Below are 17,659 nucleotides of genomic sequence, written 5' to 3'. Positions count from 1 at the left end.
GCACCGGAGAAGCCACATGATGACGGAGACAGATGGAGTCAGGTGTCCCCAAGCCAAGGATTGCCAGGGGCCACTAGGAGCTGGAGAGACGCCTGGAACAGACTCTCCCTCAGAGCCTCCAGGAGGAGTCAACTTTCCAGCACTTGGATTTCAGGCTTCAGCCTCCAGAGTGTGAGAGAATGAATTCCTGTTGTTTTAAGCCACCGCATTTGTGGTCACTTGTTACAGTAGCCAACAGGACACTCACACGGGGGGAGGGAGGGGGGGAGGGTGTGGGAGGGGAGGGGAGGGGAGGAGAGGGAAGAGAAGAGGAGGGGGAGGACAGGTGTGGGAGGAGGAGGGACAAGGGGCGGGGGAGGGTGGGGAGGGAAGAGAAGAGGAGAAGGGAGAAGGTGGATGGGGAGGAGAGGGAGGGTGGGGGAGGGGAGGAGAGGGAGGGTGGGGGAGGGGAGGAGAGTGAAAGGAGGAGGTGGAGAGGGAACCGAGGAGGGGAGGGGAGGGTGGGGGAGGGGAGGAGTGGGCAAAGAAGAGGAGGGGAAGAGAAGAGGGGGCAGAGGTGGGGGGAGGAGGAGGAGGAGGGGTTGGGGAGGGGGAGGGAAGGGGGGACAGAGGTGGGGAGAGGAGGGAAGGAGGGGGAGGAGGGGTTGGGGGGAGGGAAGGGGGCATAGGTGGGGGGAGGAGGGGGTGAGGAGGGGGAGAGAAAGCAGGGCAGAGGTGGGGGAGCAGGGGGAGGAGGGGGAGGAGGGGAGAGGTTCTAGGTAAAGGGATCGTGGTAGACACTATGGATGCTTGGCCAGCAGTTTGTTTGGGGTAGAAATGAGTCCAGCTAAAATGCTCGCCTCCCCGGGCTGACCTTGCAGCCAGGGGTGGCGAGTGACCAAGATCTATTTGCTGGGTGAAATTTCTGGGAAATGTGTCTAAAAGGCACAGACTTGGCAGGTGTATACGTCTGTTTGCCTTTGTCTGCGGTCCTTCCCCCCTTCTCCTGCCTGGAACTAGGACTCGATGCCCAGAGCTGGAGCAGCCACCGTGTGACCACGAGGCCGAGGGCCACACAATAGGAAGGGAGAGGCTAGAGTGAAATGGGGCTGGGCCCCTGAGGATGGCCTCCAGGCCCCTGGGCTCGGCGTCCCCGAGAAGAACGGGCCCCACGCAGTCAGGACCCTGTGTGCGGTCCCAGAGCGAGGGAGCCAGGCTGCCCACCCCCCCCCCCCCCACACACACACACAAGGACAGGGCAGGCCGTCCAGGGGCCTCTTCCAGCCCCCTCCCAGAAGAGTGACTTCACACCTGCCAACCCACGCCTTCCAGACAGGGTACCTGGCGAACGTGGGCGGCCGTGAGTTTTCAGCTCGGGAGGAAGCGTGGCTTTCAAGCTCGCAGCTTGTTTGAGTCACGGATCCCATCTGCCACCGCGACTCAAGCCAATATTCCGAGAGGAAACGGCCCACATGGAGAGGCTGCCGGTCACAAGCTAATCTGAGGAAGAGGCAGAGGGTAGGGCCTGGGGGGGGGGGGGGGGGGGGCTGGGAGGGCGCACACTCAGCCAGCACCCAGGGGCTCCCAGGGGCAGCCCACTGACCCGCTACCCTGAAATCCACCAGGAGCCCTGGGTCGGAAACACCAGCTGCTAAAAACCAGCGGATCTCTGACAAGAGGGGAAGACAAATGGGACAAAAAGGGAGAGGGTGATGTGAGTGTGCTTCTGGGAGTGGGGGAGGGGCTGTCCTGAACACCGCGGACTTGACATTTCAAGGACACGCGGGTGGGGGACAGAAGTCAGAGGTCCGGAAAGCCCCCTAAGTGGAGCGCACGGCCCCCCTCACAGCCCGGGAGCCTGGAAGGGCAGGTACAGCAATCCTGTCCCCCTGACGTTCCCCGCCCGTCACCACGCGCGCCTCGCGCGCCGGGGCACCCGGGCAGAGACGGGACCGGCTGCCGTTGGCTGTGGTGCCCGCACTACCCTCGCCGTCGGTCTCCCGCTCCTGAGGCCGCCCAGCGCGTGGGACCCCGCGGTTCTCGGTGGAGACGCCACTCGTCACCTGCCGGGCTCCGGGCCGTACCCTCTTGCGCCCTCGGCCTTGGTGGTGGCCTTCACGGGGAGGGGGGTGGAGGTGGCAGGGAAACGGGAGGGAGCAGAGCACCCCGCAGCCCCCGGCCCCCCTCTTCCCCGCCCTATGAAAATGCAGGCCAGCCCAGCGCGCCCGCTATTAATTCTGATGGCTGAGAAGCCCGCTTGGCTTTGCGGCCGAGGTCCCTGCCCCCGGCTTCCGCGCACCCACCCTCTCCACGCGCAGCGGCTCCTTCCATTTCGGACGGTCTGTTAAGGCTCCCTGGGGACCCCAGCCACTACCTGGTCAGCGGCCGAAGACGGACTGCCCTTCTGAAACTGTGAAGTCACGACAATTGTGCAGAACGTGGAAAACCTGCAAGACATATTCTCCCTGAGCCCAGTAGAGTGTCCTAACGTGAATATTTATGGGGCCAAAGCACACGAAATCAGGAGTGACTGGAAACGCCTGGCAGAACGGATTTTCTGGTTCCTTCGGGCACTTTGTAGGCGTGTGGAGCGCCACGCGGCCGCCCCGTCCCGCCCCAGTTTGGGCCCCCAGTTCCTGAGGAGCGGGCACGGGGACACTGGGGCGTCCTGTCGCTCAGCGGCCACCAAGGGAAGCTGTCCGGAAGGTGAGAGAGGTCGGGTCCCCACCCTCCCCACACCCACCCGAGCCTCTGGCTCCACTGGGCTGGCTTCTCCGCTCAGATCCCAAACGAATCTCCCGGGAAGTGTGGTCCTGTGGGCCCAGCTCCGCCCTGGGGGTCACGAACAGGAGGAACTCCAGGGCCTGCGCTCTGGGGACGGCAGTGGGGATGCAGGGCCAGACCCCAAAGAGCTGAGAGTCCGGCTGGGTGTGTCCGGGAGCCCCTTTGGCCGAGGACGGAGGATCCGGCCCCTCCTTCACCTTGCCTCCCGACCTCCAAGGGCAGGACTGCCTGCCTTGCTGGCTCCCGCAGCCCCAGGACCTGGTCCGTAGTAGGTGCTCACTGAGCGCCTAAATGTGAGAGAATGCATGCACGCAGGAACGAACGAATGCAGAAATGAATGAGTGCAGGAACGAATGAGTGCAGGAACGAATGCCCGCCTGGGCTGCCGGAAGAGACACTGCAGACTGGGCGCTTACACGCCTCTGTTTGTCACAGCCCTGGAGGCTGGGCATCCAGACCAAGGTCCCGTCTGGTTTCCGGTCAGAGCCTGTTCCCCGGCCGCCTTCTCGCCGTGCCTTTAATGGCTGTCCCGGGTGCGTGTGTTCAGAGCCAGAGAGGGATATGCCGTCTCTTCCTCTTCTTACAATGGGACCGCCCCAGGACCATCTCCAGCCCCAACACCCCCCAGAGACCCACGTCCTAAAGCCGTGCCCTCGGGGAGAGGTCTCTCGTGTGGGAATCTGGGGCACAGACGTCCAGCCCACTGCGTTCCACCTCTGCCCCCCACTCGCGTCCTCCTCTCACGCAGACCGCAGGCCCCCGAGATCTCAGTCCCTCCAGAACCAACTCTGCCATCTCGACTCAGAGCCCGTCTACACCTCAGACCCGCATCTCCCCAGACCCGAGCCCACGGGGCAGCAACACGTCCCTCATGGCCGCGGGGCCAGGCCCAAACCCTCACCCGTTCCTGGCCCAGCTCACGTCCCCACCCACCCACCCCAAACAGAGCCGGAATGCACTTGGGTGAGCTCTGCTTGTCAGCTACGGCCAAGCCACCAGAATTCAAACCCCACCTGCACCCACATCCCAACTGTGGGCAAAATACTCAAGCCGTGTGAGCCTCAGTTTCCCTACCTGAGCTAAGGTGACGGTGCCTCCCTCACGGGACCCACACTCCCCGAGCGGATCCCCTCAGTTCCCCAGAGGCCCCTCCAGCCACTGGGCCCTCGGTCGTGGGCAAAGTCCCGGGCTAGAGGAGCTGCCCGTGACGTGAACAAGACTTGACCTCAGCTGGTCCTCACTGAGTGCCCGTGACCCCGCAGGCCCCAGGTCGGGGAGAGAGAGGCCAGAGCTGGGTGTCCGCCCTCCCAGCGGCCGGCAGGACCTCCGGAGAGAGGAGACGGAGAAGGTCTGGAACCTGTCCGCATGATTTCTGCAGGACTCAAACACCTATGCCGTCTTCTCCCGTCGTGTCCCTGCACAGCTGTTCTGGAGGTCGGGAAGGAGCCCGCCCTGAGTTCTGCAGCCCTGGGACAGAGAACACGCCCCACACCCCTGTGCGCAGGGCGGCAAGGGCTCCTTGAGGTCGTGGGCAGTGCCTATGGTCGCACGTCTCTGCCCCCAGAGGGGGCCACCCTTCTGGGCCACACTGGACGTGAGGCTATCAGACCCACACTTGTGCCTGGCAGGCTATCTGCCCGCACGTGGGTGCATTCGGGCCCGACTTGCCTTCCTGGCCTTCTGCCCTCCTCCAGCCACTCGGGATACTTGCTTCCCTTCCTCGACACTTGACTTTGCTCACTGTGCAAGGTCCTCTCCCTATCCACCCATCCATCCACTCTCCCGCCCGCCCATCCATCCATCCCCCATCCATCCGTCCAGTGAACAAATATTTACTAAGAACCTGCTTCGTGTCAGGCATCGTGCCATCCGTTTGTCCCAATACCACCCAATCTCAACTGCTTGCCTTCCTTTGTCTTTGCTCCCATTTCTGAGGACCAGCTATGTGTCAGGCACTTTGCTAAACACTTACGCATTACCTTATCGAATTTCCTCAAAATCCTCTTGCGGAAGGATAATCGTTCTTCCCAGTTCACGGATGTGGAAACCACGGCTCAGGGAGACGAAGGGACTGCTCGAGGCCGTCCGGCTGGGGTTTGGACCCGGGTCCACCTAACTCCCGGTCCCCCCTGACCTGCCCCCTCAACACAGGCCGCTCTCTCGTGCTGCTTCGAATGTCGGCATTCCCGGTAACCGGCCGCCTCCCGCCTGGCTGGAAACTCTCAGAGGAAGGCGCGTGCTCTGAGCACCGTCCTAAGCTCCGCGTCGACAGGTTCTGTGACAGAAGCGTGAACTGGAGAAACCACTCCCTGGCGCCCGGCCCCAACTTCCCCAGGAAGCCTGGGCGCCGCGCATTTCCCGGCAGGGTGGGCCGCGTCAGAAACAGGGTCGGCCCGGTGGAGGTGTCCGGAAGATGGGTGCACCGTGGGTTTGCAGGCTGGGCCACGTCAGCCGGTCCTGCTGAGCGGGGACCACACGTGGGGCTTGTTCCTCTCCCCCCACTCTGGGAGCAGCGCCGGGAGACAAATGCGGCTTCAAGCCGTCTCGCGGGTGAAGGGACCAGAAGCGAGGAAGAAAGCCGACCGGGGCGGTGAGGGCTGGGGTGACTCCAGCTCCCAAGTGGCCACCTGGCTCCACGGCCCACGTCCCCACACCACACTCTCCCTCCTCCCAATTAGGAGAAGCGCGCTTGCTCCGTGCCCACTGCTAAGTGCTCAAGCACACAGAATATTAACAGGCATTTTCCACAATCTGCTCGGAAGAGTGTGAAAACGGTGCCTTGCACAAGCCGGGCCGTTTCTCTGAAATAAAATCAAGGCTTGCTGGTTTCAGACGGGGGCTACACGCAGAGCCGACCTGACCAAACTGCTCCGTGGAAAGTAAACACAGTTTCCTTTCTTGCCGTCAGAGGCAGGAGCTGTGACACCGGACGCTGATCTGAGCTGGTGTCTTCGCCCGCCTCTGGGGAGGCGTACGGGGCAGGGACCCTGGGGACGTCACTGCTTCTGTGGGGGCGGCGCGGTCAGGGCCCCGGGCCCTCGGTGGTGCACATGCACCTGGCTGCTGTTGCCACCAGGTGTGAGGAAAACGCCTAGGACAGAGGCCCAGCCAACAGCCTGGACCCTGCGAGCAAGGCCCCGTCCTGGTGGAGGCCGGGAGGGGCCCGAGGAGGGCGGCCCCTCCCCTGGGCACGTCCCCCGGGGGCCTCCCACCTGTCACACCCGGATGGAACCGCCCTGGGAGGGGGGTGGAGGCAGGAGACAGGCTCTTGCCCCCCACCCCAACCCCTCCCCCGGCCTCTACAAAGTGGGCGCCCCGTCTGGTAAACACTGACCACCCACCCCCATCTGGCAGACCAGCCGCCCCGTGTCCGCACCGTGGGACGTCCCTGTTCGGAGCCCAAGGGCACTGACCGAGCACCACCTGACACGCTTTCTTCTCAGGCACCCGGCTGAGGCTGTGGCCCCGCTTTAACAAGAGGGGAAGGAGGGAGCGTGATTTGTACCTGCAGCCTCAGCTGAGGACCTTGCTTCTTGCCTCCCCGGGAAAATGGAAGAATCGGAAGAGACACCCAGGTTCCCGCCCCGTCGGCTGCCCCAGAACTGGCCTGTGGCGCTGGGGTCTCGTCAGCGTCACATGATCCGGACGAACACCGCCCCCCCCCCCCCCCACCGCCTTGGTGCCCTGTCCCGTCTCAGAAACACCCCCTCTGCGGCACTGACCTGTGCACCCCGTTCTCAGCGAGGGGTGCCCCTAGGGGACACCTGGCAGCACTTGAGGACACTGTGGGCGTCACAACCAGGGCAGGGGTGCCCTGGCATCGGCGGGCGGAGGCCAGCGGTGCTGTCCCACATCGGGCACAGCGCGTCCGCGTCCAGAGCTGGGAGGCGGCCCGCGCGGAGACCCGCTTGGCCCCACACGTCCCCGGTGCGGCCCAGAGTCCCTGCTTCACCGCAGAGCACCGCGCCTGCCGAGTCTAATTCCCCTGCACCCGCCCCTCCGCTAAACTGACCTCATCGGGTCACCTTCCCCCGCGAGCAAGCGGCAGGACCGTGTGAGGACCGTGGCCTCCCGGAGGGAGAGACCCCAGGAGCGTGTGCACACAGAGGAGAGGCCGTGTGAAGCTCCGCCAGCACCTTGGTCCTGGACTTCCAACCTCCAGAACCGTGAGACAATGAGCTACCGTCACACAGGCCGCCTGGTGGGTGGAGGTCGTCACGGCAGCCCGGGTGGGTGCCCGGGGCGCCCAGATGTGAGTCTCCAGCACACCCCCCCCCGAACCTGCTTTCCAGCCATCCCGCCAAACGCACTGGGCACACGCTGCCCCAGGACCTTGGCACTTGCTGGGCCCAGAGCATGTCCCGCCCTCACCTGTCTGACACCAGTCAGTCTCTTCCTGAGGCCTCCTCTGGGCACCCGGCAACGACACCGGTGTCACCCGCCAGCTCTGCCCTTCCCCCCTCCCCGCCTTATTTTGTTTGCTCCTCAGCGTTGTGTCAGCAGAGTTTGCCCACTGTGGTCGGCAGAATAACGGGTCCCCAAAGACTCTCACGTCCCAGTTCCAGAGCCTGGGGATGTGTTCGGTTGTATGGCGAAGAGAGTAAGGTCGCCGACCAGCTGACCTGGGGCTGGGGAGGTTGTCCTGGATTATGCGGGCAGGTGGATGTGGGCACAGGGACCTGACAAGTGGAAGAGAGAGACAGGGAGGGAGAGAGGACGGGAGCAGTAGAGGGAGACTGGGCAGGAACGGGGGGAGGTGTGGAGGGAGACGGGGGGGCGCAGAGGCCCACACTGCTGCCCGTGACAGAGGAAGGGCCATGGCCCCAGAAGCAGGTGCCTGGACACTGGGACCCCCCCCCCCCCCGGGCCACAAGGAGCCAGCACTCAGGACGTCCCGCCTTTAGCCCCGAGAGGCCTCCGGAACCAAGAGAATTCCTATGTGCCGCGTTGAGCCACTAAGTTGTGCTAACTGGTTTCAGCAAGAGGAAATTAAACCTGCTTATCCTTGTGTCTCCCCTCTGTCCTCACAGGACACGCGAACCGTGAGGGCGGGGTCCACACGTGGCCTTGCTGCTGCGTGTCTGGTGCCCGGAGCTCTGCCTGCAACACGGCACCGAGAGAGCCGCCAGCTGGGACCCGGGCGGCGGGCCATGGGCGGAGCCACTGTGGGGTCACCAGAGCCACTGCACTGCCCCAGCGGACCTGGGCACACCCTGGGACCCAGCGGACCTGGGACTGACCCCTCAGTGCATTTTGAGCAAAAACCTCTGGCCTTCCTGGGAACACCCTGCAGATGTATTCTTGGAAGTCTGAGGTTTACACCATGAAAAATATTATTTGTGTTTACGTGAAAAGCAGTTGAGTTTTGGCTCGCGGGTTTGCCTACACGGACGCCACACGGGTGCCGGGCATTTCCCCCCTCCCCACCCCAGCCCCGCAGGTCCTGCCCTGGGCTTCCCGTCTTGGACGTGTGGACCCCAGCCTGCTGACCGCCAGATGCCGAGGGAGGGGCCCGCTGTGTGACCAGCATACCCGGGCGTCCAGGACAAGCCGGGTCAAGCCATCCTGCGAAGCCTCCCTCTCAGGGCCAACGGCAGGCCGACATGTCCACTGCGACCCCGGGGGGGCCTCGAGGGGCAGCAGAGGACCCAGCCCTCATCGACAGCAGCCAAGAGGCCCCCACCGCCTATAAGAAGGTGTCTGTCAGTGACTCTAAACGCCTGGACTCCTGGACTGCGGTCCGGGAGAACCCACATTTCTAGAACGCCCCGCCTTCCTGTGGGCAGTAGGACGCGCCTGCAGTGTGGAAAGCGTCAATGCGCTACCTGCAAATGTCGAAAACAGACCGGGGTCTCGGCGAGCCCGCCTCGAGATCTCTTCCCTGGTTCCCGCTACTAATCCCGGAAGCTCACAGACCAGCCGTGACCCCAGCCGCTCCAGACCTCCCGGTGTCATCCAGGCAAGGCCGCCCACCCACTGCTAAGACCCCCACAGCCAAGGCGTCTCCCCGACCTTCGTCCCGGAGCCCCACCGCCACCCCACACGACCCCTACGCTCCCGCCGTCTCCCCTGCCTTCCCCCACGCACCCCCGCAGCCCACGCCCCTGGGCCCCCAAGCTGGGCCAGCAGCCGAGCCTCGCTTGTAACCTGGCCGCACAGGGGCTGCTTCTCAAGGCCCCGCGCCACAGGCTTGACGCCGCGCATGCGCACTGCCCCCCCTGGCATGCTGCCAGGCCCTGGGGCCGCGGTTTAAGGAACTATTTGCCCTTAGCTTATTTACTAAAACATGGAAGGCCGACAGCTGAGGTCTCTGAGTCCCCTGGGAAGGCCCACGTGGCCGGTGCGTCCTGACCTGACGACTACAGGTGCTGCCTGCAGTGCAGGGAGCCTCTCAGTGGGGGAGGGGGGGGGGAGATGCTCCCAGAACCGCCCAGGGACAGCAGGCTGAGCGAGAAGGCATGGAGTGTGGGAGCTAGCATCTCCGTCCTTGATGTCTCGCGGAAACTCCCTCTTTCCCATTCTCAGTGTCCTGTGCTTCAGGAACCCAAGCTCCAGGAGAGACATAAAGCTGAGGCTCCCCCGAGGGTGGGCAGAAAGGGCCAGGCTGCTGGTTCAAGCCTCACCTGACGCCAGCCACTGAATCCTGCAGTCCCAGGGGCCAGCGAGCCCTACTAGAGTCACGTCTGTCAGGATTGAGTTTTCTTTCCCTTGAAAATCAAAGATCTCAACTGAAGCCAGAACCGGTAAGCCTCCTTTGAGGCCTGAGGAGACGGAGAATCCCACGGTGATGTCCTCAAGTCCATGTGGCTGACAAGTGCCAGGGCCCGACGGCAGGATGTCTCCCACACCACGTCCGCACTAGCGGCTACGTTATTTTCTTACTTGCGTTCCATCAGACGGTCGCAGAAAGGCTGGAGAGAGCCTCCCTCCATCCGTCCCGGCCACCTGTCCGCGACCCCGGGGGGGGGACGCCGCCCTCCCAGACCGGATGCCCTCGCGGTCAGCCGCTCAGCAGCCCCATTTGTTTCTTAAACAGGTGACCTGTCATTACCAAAAACAGGAAGCCTGTAGCGTTTGTCCAAAGTGTCAGCCCGCAGAGAAGAAAACCAGCGCGGCTGCGAACGCCTAGCCCACAGCTAGAACAGCTGGAACCTCCCGCCACAGCTGGGGGGCGGGGGGAGGCGAGCGTGTCTGGAGGGGGCCTGGCGAGGGCGGCATGGAACCGAGAACCCTCTCCGTAGCACTGGAAAGGCGACGGTCTCAACGGCACCTTCCCGGTGGCAGTAGGAAGGTGCACCTTCCACAGAGTGGGTTGAATCGCGCTGGGCGCGGGGGCGGCCCCCCGCTCAGGCCGGCTCCTCTGGCCTTGCAGGACCCCTCTGAGGACGGAGTGGCCGCCGTCCCCACGTCACGGCGAGCACGCCAAGCCCCGGAGCAGGTGAGCCACTTCGCCGAGGGGTGGAGCAGGCCCTCGGGGTGAGACAGGGGTCTCCACGGGGGTGATCTTGCTCTGGGGGACACTGGGCAACGTCTGGACATTCCCCATGCCACAACTGGGCGCACAAACTGGCCTCTGGTCTCTGCTCAGCCACCGATGTCCTGCAGGGCACGGGCAGGAAAGACCCATCCGAATGTGACAGTGCCGGCTGGGGAAGGCCTGGCAGAAGCCGCACGCGGACCCCAGGCCGCCCGGCCCCTCCAGCCCCCGGGGAGGCCCTGGTCTTCTGCCTGATAACTGGCAGGGCCTCAGCCTCGTGCAGATCTCATCTGAGTCCCAGGAGCCGAGTGAGATGTGCTTTCAAAGCCAACCAGCTAGACAGAAGGATGTGCCCCCACCGCCTCGGGTGGAGGCCAAGGGCCAGGCCCTCCACCCCCCGTCCTGGCTCCTGGACGTGTCACTGTCCCCGCCTCCACCACCAGGCGGCCTCTCCTCCCTGTCATGCCTCTCTACCTCCTACAAGGACACCCTTGTCCTTATAGGTCCCTGGACCGGGGCCCGCCCTGCTCCAGCGTGACCTCAGCTGAACTGAGCACCTCAGCAAAGACGCTGTCTTTGCTCCACAGAAGGCCCCATTCCGAGGGTCCGGGTGGATGTGACCTTGGGGCGTGACTCAGCCCAGTGCCCCGTCCACCCGCCCACTCTGCATCGCACTGCCTTTTGATGGCACTCACCCATGCCTGACCCTGTTCCTCGTCAGCCTTCCTCCCTGGGGCACCTGCATCCCAATCGCTTACGTCTCCTGACTTGGCATCAGGAGCATAGCAGGTGCTCACTAAACACGAGGGGAATGAACAGCCATGTGGGTAACTGAGTCTGCCTTCACGCAAGGAGGGGGACCCTCGGCTTGGAGAGGCTTCTCTACACACGGCCTCTGCGGCCTCCAGCGTGCGGGGCGGACGTCACGGGACCGTCCCAGGAAGTGTCTGCAGTGGCCCGCGGTGTGAGAGCCCTGCTGCCGGCCAACACTGCCTCCTGAAGACAGGCTGCGGTCGGACGCGGGGCCACACCGAGGTCATGCGGCTGCGAGTGCCTTTCAAACAACCGGGGAAATGAGTTTCTCCTTTCTGGGAATGGCAGTTAGACGGCAATTAGACGTGCTGGGTGGTTGGGAGACCATCTCGGTCCTGGCGATCCTGGATGGAGTTCCGGGAACGGAAATCCCACTGGGATGGAGCTGCCCTCCTCTGGCTCCCGGCCGCTTTCCCTTCCAGGGTGTCTGGACCCTGTGGGAGCAGGAGCCTGGTCCGAAGACGTGGGTCCCGCCCTGGAATGCCTCCAGGGGGATATGGAAACATACAGACAGTTATTTCTGTCGAGTTTCCAGCGAACGAAGGATAAACTGTCTTTTCAGAAAGCAGGGCCTTTGAAATATGCAGATTTCGGAGCTGAATTGTAAATGCAATCACTTAGCCCCGCACCTCCCGAGCGGGGATCATCACCAGCATGAATTATTCCTAGCAGCGCGGCTGCGGGGTCTCCGTATGGAGCCAGGCCTGGTGAGGTCCATGTTTATCACGGGATGGAGCGTCCCCGCGTCTCATTCCCCCAGACACAAAGGGCCAGGTCTGCCTGGAGCTCAGTCCTGTGTCCAGGGAGCGGCCTCGGCTGTCCTGACTCATCGGTGGCTGGACGGGGACCAGGGCCGGCCCAGCAGGCTGAGATGCACAGGCAGAGGGGAGGGGAAAAAAGCAAAACCAAGTGCTGTTCACCTGCTCAGAGTGATGAAAGGTAACCACAGGCTGCTGTCAGCACTGTGCCCACGGCAGCTGGGAGGCGGGAAAGACGGTTCCCACCAGACAGCCACAGCCCCGTCCCGGCGTCCCGAGCGTCCTGGGTGAGGCTGGGCTCCAGCTGGGAGCGCTAGGGGCAAAAGCCAGCCGATTACACGCTGCTGCCCTGCCAGGACCCTCGATCACATCCCAAACAAGCTACAGCTGTCTTTCCGGCCGTGGCCACTTGGACAGCTGAGGCCAGCAGTGCAGGATGTCACGACTCACAAAGCAGGTTCGGGAGGAGGAGGCCGGGCAAACGCAAGCTAGGAAGGTGCCTGGAACCAGCGGGAAGCCATCTGGGGAGCTAAAACTCACCACGAACAGGAAAGCTTTCTGTGGAACGCACGCCCCCTAACAAGTGGAATGTCCTGGAACGTTTCCAGCCTGGACCTGCCTATGTGCACAGAAGAGCCGGGAACCCCTCCTGAGAAACACAGGGCTCTCAGGGCGGCTGTGCTGGGGGCGAGGGGCGAGGGGTGTCCGGGGGGGGGGGACAGCCAGACACTGGGCACTCTCCCCAGACCCCAGCCACCCCCTTCTCCACGCCCTCTTCTGTGGGTTCTTGCCATCCGATCCACTCATCCTTTTGTGACGCAAACAGTAGGTGGGGGGGGGGGGGGGGCGGTGAGACCATCAGGGGCCTCATGTGGCTTCTGTTCTAGCAGAGCCTCTGAAACCCTGAGCCAGGCCTCCGAGGGGCAGAGAGCACGTTCTGACCACCTACCATTCAGAGCAGGTGGGGAATCTTGGGACAGCCTCCCCAAATTCAGCTTCTCGGCCGTGATATCTGTCAATCGCTAAGGCAGACACCACAGTGGAAGACAGGCACACCTCTGTGCGTGTGTCATCTGCGGCCACAGGCCCAGGGCAAACGTTGGGTAAAAATCCAGCATCACCACCTCACCCTCACCCCGACAGCCTCTGTGCAGCTCAACTAGGGTTTTATTATTAAAACGCAGCACGGGGCGCCTGAGTGGCTCAGTGGGTTAAGCGTCCGACTTCGGCTCAGGTCATGATCTCGCGGTCTGTGAGTTCGAGCCCCGGGTCGGGCTCTGTGCTGACAGCTCGGAGCCTGGAGCCTGCTTCAGATTCTGTGTCTCCCTCTCTCTCTGCCTCTGCCCCCTCATGCGCTCTCTCTCTCTCTCTCTCTCTCTCTCAAAAATAAACATTAAAAAAAAGATTTAAAAAAAACCTCAGCGCTCTCAGATTGTCGGTAGGATTTTCGCCTCCTGATCAGAAATCTGGGACCCCGCTGCAGTGGGCATGTGCCCCTTAGCCTCTGACCACCCGCTTCCCCTCGGGACACGGTCTGCCACAGACCAGGCTTCCCAAGGCACAGCCGCAGTCCTGGAAGGACCCACAATCCGGACAGGATTTGGGGGAAAAGAAGAACATAGGGTTGAATAACACCGACTCCCACCATGAGACAGATTCCCTTTTTCAGACGTTCTGGATCACCCGTTTCTCCAAGGAGAGAGTCTTGGTTTCGTGCTAATATGTCCCTGCACATGTCTTTCACTTGAGAATCTCCCGTTTCAGGAAGAGTGGGCTTGGGCTCAGAGCCCCGTGGACCTCATGGCCTGCACGGTCTCGTCATTGTCGCTTGGTCCCCTCTGCTTGTGGGTGTGCTGCTGATGTGCACCTGTTTTTTTAAATACATTTACTTTGTGCAAAAGCAATGAATGGTTTAGAGGAAGGTCCGCTTACTTGCTCATTCCACAAACGTTTCCACAGCACTAGGTACACACACAATGCCGCCGGAGACCCCGGGTGTTAGAGCCGTGGGTAAAACAGACAAAATCCCTCAGATGAGTCAGGGCCGGCGTCATCCACAAATACGGTGTAGACGGAGCCGGTCACACATGCATTGCTGGAGCTCGAGAGGGAGCAGCGTCGAAACCATCTCTTCCCCAGACGAGCGCGAGTGGCCCGGGGCGCGGGCAGAGCTGGCCGGACTCTCTGGCGGGCCCTCGTGTGCCGTCCGCACAGCGGGCCCACGCTTTGACCCCCGACTGCAGGGTTTGGGCGGAGGTGGGTTGGGGTGGAGGGATTGACGCGTGCACTCTGCACGTTAGAAAGTACCTCCCTCTACAGCAGCCGGCCCCCCACAGCTGGCAGCTCCCGGCCCAGCTCCGCCCAGAACCGTGGCCCCAAGGGTCGGAAGATCGCGTGGGGGGGGGGGGGCAGGGCGGCTGGGCGGTGGGTGGCCTCCCCTGTGCAGGGAGGAGGCCCGGCCTCGCTGCACACGAGGTCCGAGGTCTGCTGGGAGGTGACTGCCTTCACCTGGGTCACGCCCACGACAACAGAGAGCCGCCGATGTGGCCGGAGCACGGAGCACGGGAGAATTCTCCTGCCCTTCCCATCCCCCAGGGGCTGGCTTGCAGACCAGGCGGCCGACTGGGGACATCTCCCTCCCTCTTGCCACCAAGCTTGGAGGCTCCCAGACACCGCGTTCATGAGACTCCCTGTGCCAGTCGTACCCACAGAACCATGGATGTGATTTAAGATATCCAGAAGGATGATTTCTGGCTATACGCGTTTTTTTTCTTGCCTTGAGCACTGAATTTAGAAGCAACTCGCACGCACATACAGGATGTGACTACATTGCGTTTCCTTAAAGAATATTTTCTCCCAGGTCCTGTGAATTTGGATCTATGTACACCATTTGTTAGGTCTTTGCTGAGGTCCACAGGACATCCTGAGTAAAGGTCAGCAGAGCGGCTGAAGAAAGGGTGTGGGAAGAATGTCCTGCCTCCCGGCCCCACTCCTGGGACACCCCTTCCTTCCCACCAGCCCCTCTGAGCCAGGAGAGGCATCTCCAGGAGGCAGTCAGGGCAGAGGAAATAGAAGTGGTACGTCATTTTCTTTGGATTCCTTCCTCTCCTTTCCACACTCGGTGGAGACTCCCAGGAATTATTTCCTCTACATTTCCTGAATCTGAAGCGGACAGGCAGCCACGGGGAGCACCGCCCCCCCCCCCCCCCCCCCGTGTTCTTCAGTGTCCTTTCTCACGGGGAGTCGGGAGTCGGTACCCGTTTGGAGGGCTAAGCACTGCTCTCAAATGGCTTCTCGTGAGCAAATGTCAAGCCCGTAGCGGCCCCTCCTTAGGGACCAGCCTGGGATAAGGGAAGCACTGTCTGTCTCGTCATTTCCAGGAACAAATACTGAGTGACTCCTGGGTGGGACACCTTGTGGGGTACACGGCCTCGAAGTGGGGTGTAAGAGCCTCATCAGAGGAGAGCAGGGAGGGGAGACAGGGAGAGAAAGAGACAGACAAGGACATAGAGACGGTGACAGAGAGAGACAGAGAGGGAGGGAGAGGGATAGGGAGACACAAGAAGAGAGAGAGGGAGAGAGACAGAGACGCAGAGACAGACAGAGACGGAGAGAGGGAGGCAGACAGAGAGAGAGCCAGCGGCACATTTGGAGAAAGGCGGGTGAAGAGTGGAGGAAGGGGAGAGGGGAACTGGGGACACGGGGGAGGCCGGGGTCAGCAAGGGAGTGACACTCGCGTTCCCGAACCACTTCCCCTTGTGCCGCTAGCGTCGGGAAGGTCAGTCAGAGGTCCTGGGCTTCTCTGCCACCGAGAACCCTGGCTTCTTCCCACCTTGAAGGGCAAGGTGAGAACAGCCCACGGTGCTGAGCCGGCCGTCGCGATGTTACACAACCCGACGTGCTGCCAATGTTTTTATATAATCCTCCGGCTCTCCCCATAAAACAGACCATAACTCCCTGGCAAATACACTTCAGTAAAGCTACGTGCTGTCACGGGGCACGGCTCTTCCGGAGGATGAATCACAACATCGGAACAGCAGTGGCAGTTGGACTAAACTTTTCTCCCCTCGTGGCTGCGGCTCGGTGGGAGAGATCAGAAAAGCCACACGGCTCACTCGTGAAAGGCACCTCTGGGGGAGAGCCACGGGTCCTGGTGGGGGGGGGGGCGGCGAGGGGGCACTTGGGAGGCCAGAAGGATGCTTGGCTGCCTCCCAGACAGCGAGGGAGGCTGCGGACGGTCCCCTCATCCCAGCTGTCACCGAGCCCCTGGGTCGCAGGGTGCCCTCCCGAAGGAAAGGCCGAGAAGCCCCCCCCCACCCCCCGCGGGCAGGGAGCCGGAGCAGACCCCCGGCGGTGCAGGCCAGACACCTCCACCCAGAGCCTGCTGCCGATGCCTCCCGACCAGGCTGGCGGAGCTGCTGGCTCACTTGCAGGACAGCACAGAACAGGTAGAAAAAGCCACTAATGAGGCAAACACACAAACTTCTGTCCTTCCTCCTCGTACCTCAGCACAGAGACCGACCAGGGACCAGCACCCACTGTATTCGGCCCGCTGCCTCCCCAGGTGGGAAACACCCATTCCTCCCAGCTGTGGCCAGCGGCCCTGACCCTCAGTCACACTGACCCTCCGTCGCGCTGACGCTGGGCTTGCTGACGAAGAGTCCAAGGACTGTGGGCTCCCACACACCACGGCCCAGGGTCCGTCTAGGTGACTGACACCTGCCAAGCCCCTGCTGCACCCCTGACTCAATCTGTCCGCGAGGCGCCAGCCCCCGGCCTCATGCTTGTCCCACAGCAACACTGTCTGGAGGGAGCCCCAGGCGTCCCCAGGACGGGAGGCTGGACAGGCCCGGGGTCATAGGGAGGCACCACTCCCCACCGGCGTCAAGACACACCACGCCGGCAACCGCCGAAAGGCAGCACCACCCTCCCTCCAGTGCCCGCGTCTTCCAGGAGCGAGAGGGGTGACGGCAGGCGAGGGCCCCCCGCCCCCACAGCTGCTGGAAAAGCAGAACCTGCCCCTCACCCTCCGACCTGGGCACTGCCTGTTCTTGAAGCAAGTCGTAGAGCTTCATTAGAAGTTCTCTCAAGTTCTCTCAGGGGGTAAGTTGGAGACGTCACATGTGGGCTGATGGGGAGGGCTCTCAAGTGTCCACTGGGTGCGGGCACGAATGAGTGGTCACCCAGGCCACCGCTCTCTGCTAAGGGAGCCCTTCTCCTCCTTATCCGCCTCCCACCCAGCCTCCTCCAGAAGTAGCACGGAAGGAGTTTGACCCCAGCCCCTGCGGGGGCCATCAGGCCCCTGGGGTCGGTGTCGGCTCCAGTGGCCGGGACACAGTGCGGTGTCCAGAGAACTGGGGACAGTTCCCCGCCCTCCGGCCCCTCCGTCCAGCCCCTCTGTCCCGAGAGGGACGCTGCCCGGGCTCACCATTCAGCTGGTTGTAGACCACCTCCTCCAGGTGGTCCAGACGCTCCAGGATGGCTTCGCGGTCGGCGAGCGCGCCTGCCTTGGCGTGCCGGCTGCGCACCCGGCGGTCGGCGCTGCGCACGGTCTGCACCAGCCCCTCGGCGCTGCGCACGGTCTGCACCAGCCCCTCGGAGCGGTCCTGCAGGCGGCAGTACACGGAGAAGACGATGATGCCCACGAACACCAGGATGTTGACCGTCAGCAAAGTTTTGATCTTCCTGGCCACCGCCATGAGCGCGGCTGGAAGCTGGGGGCTGCCTCACCCGCGGGGCATCCCCGTGGGCCCAGCGGCCGCAGGAGCCTCCGCCCGGCCCGCCGCTTCGGGGACCATGAGCCAGCCCGGCTGACCGCGGGGCCGCGGGGGGGGGGGGGGGGGGGGGG

General features: G+C 63.0%; 1 protein-coding gene across 3 annotated transcripts in view; it reads right to left on the bottom strand.

The window, feature by feature from the left end:
• Positions 1 to 17,626, bottom strand: part of GALNT9 (polypeptide N-acetylgalactosaminyltransferase 9) — an 86,610-nt gene extending 68,984 nt beyond the window's left edge. The window contains exons 1-2 of one of the 3 annotated variants that reach the window (XM_040464184.1): positions 17,400 to 17,626; positions 17,240 to 17,369 (exon numbers count right to left, since the gene is read on the bottom strand). In XM_040464184.1, coding sequence (XP_040320118.1) covers positions 17,240 to 17,369; positions 17,400 to 17,510 — 241 coding nt within the window. In that variant the 5' untranslated portion in view covers positions 17,511 to 17,626. Of the gene's footprint in view, positions 1 to 9,386; positions 9,615 to 17,239 lie in introns of those variants that run through there. The other 2 variants (XM_040464183.1, XM_040464185.1) reach the window with 2 other exon arrangements.
• Between the last annotated feature and the right edge of the window lie 33 nt (positions 17,627 to 17,659).

The sequence above is a fragment of the Herpailurus yagouaroundi genome, unplaced genomic scaffold (genome assembly GCF_014898765.1).
Source record: "Herpailurus yagouaroundi ecotype Mexico unplaced genomic scaffold, PumYag 437, whole genome shotgun sequence".
Classification (NCBI taxonomy): domain Eukaryota; kingdom Metazoa; phylum Chordata; class Mammalia; order Carnivora; family Felidae; genus Herpailurus; species Herpailurus yagouaroundi.
The sequence above is the reverse complement of the archived record's forward strand: the minus strand, read 5'-3'. Positions and strand labels throughout refer to the sequence as shown.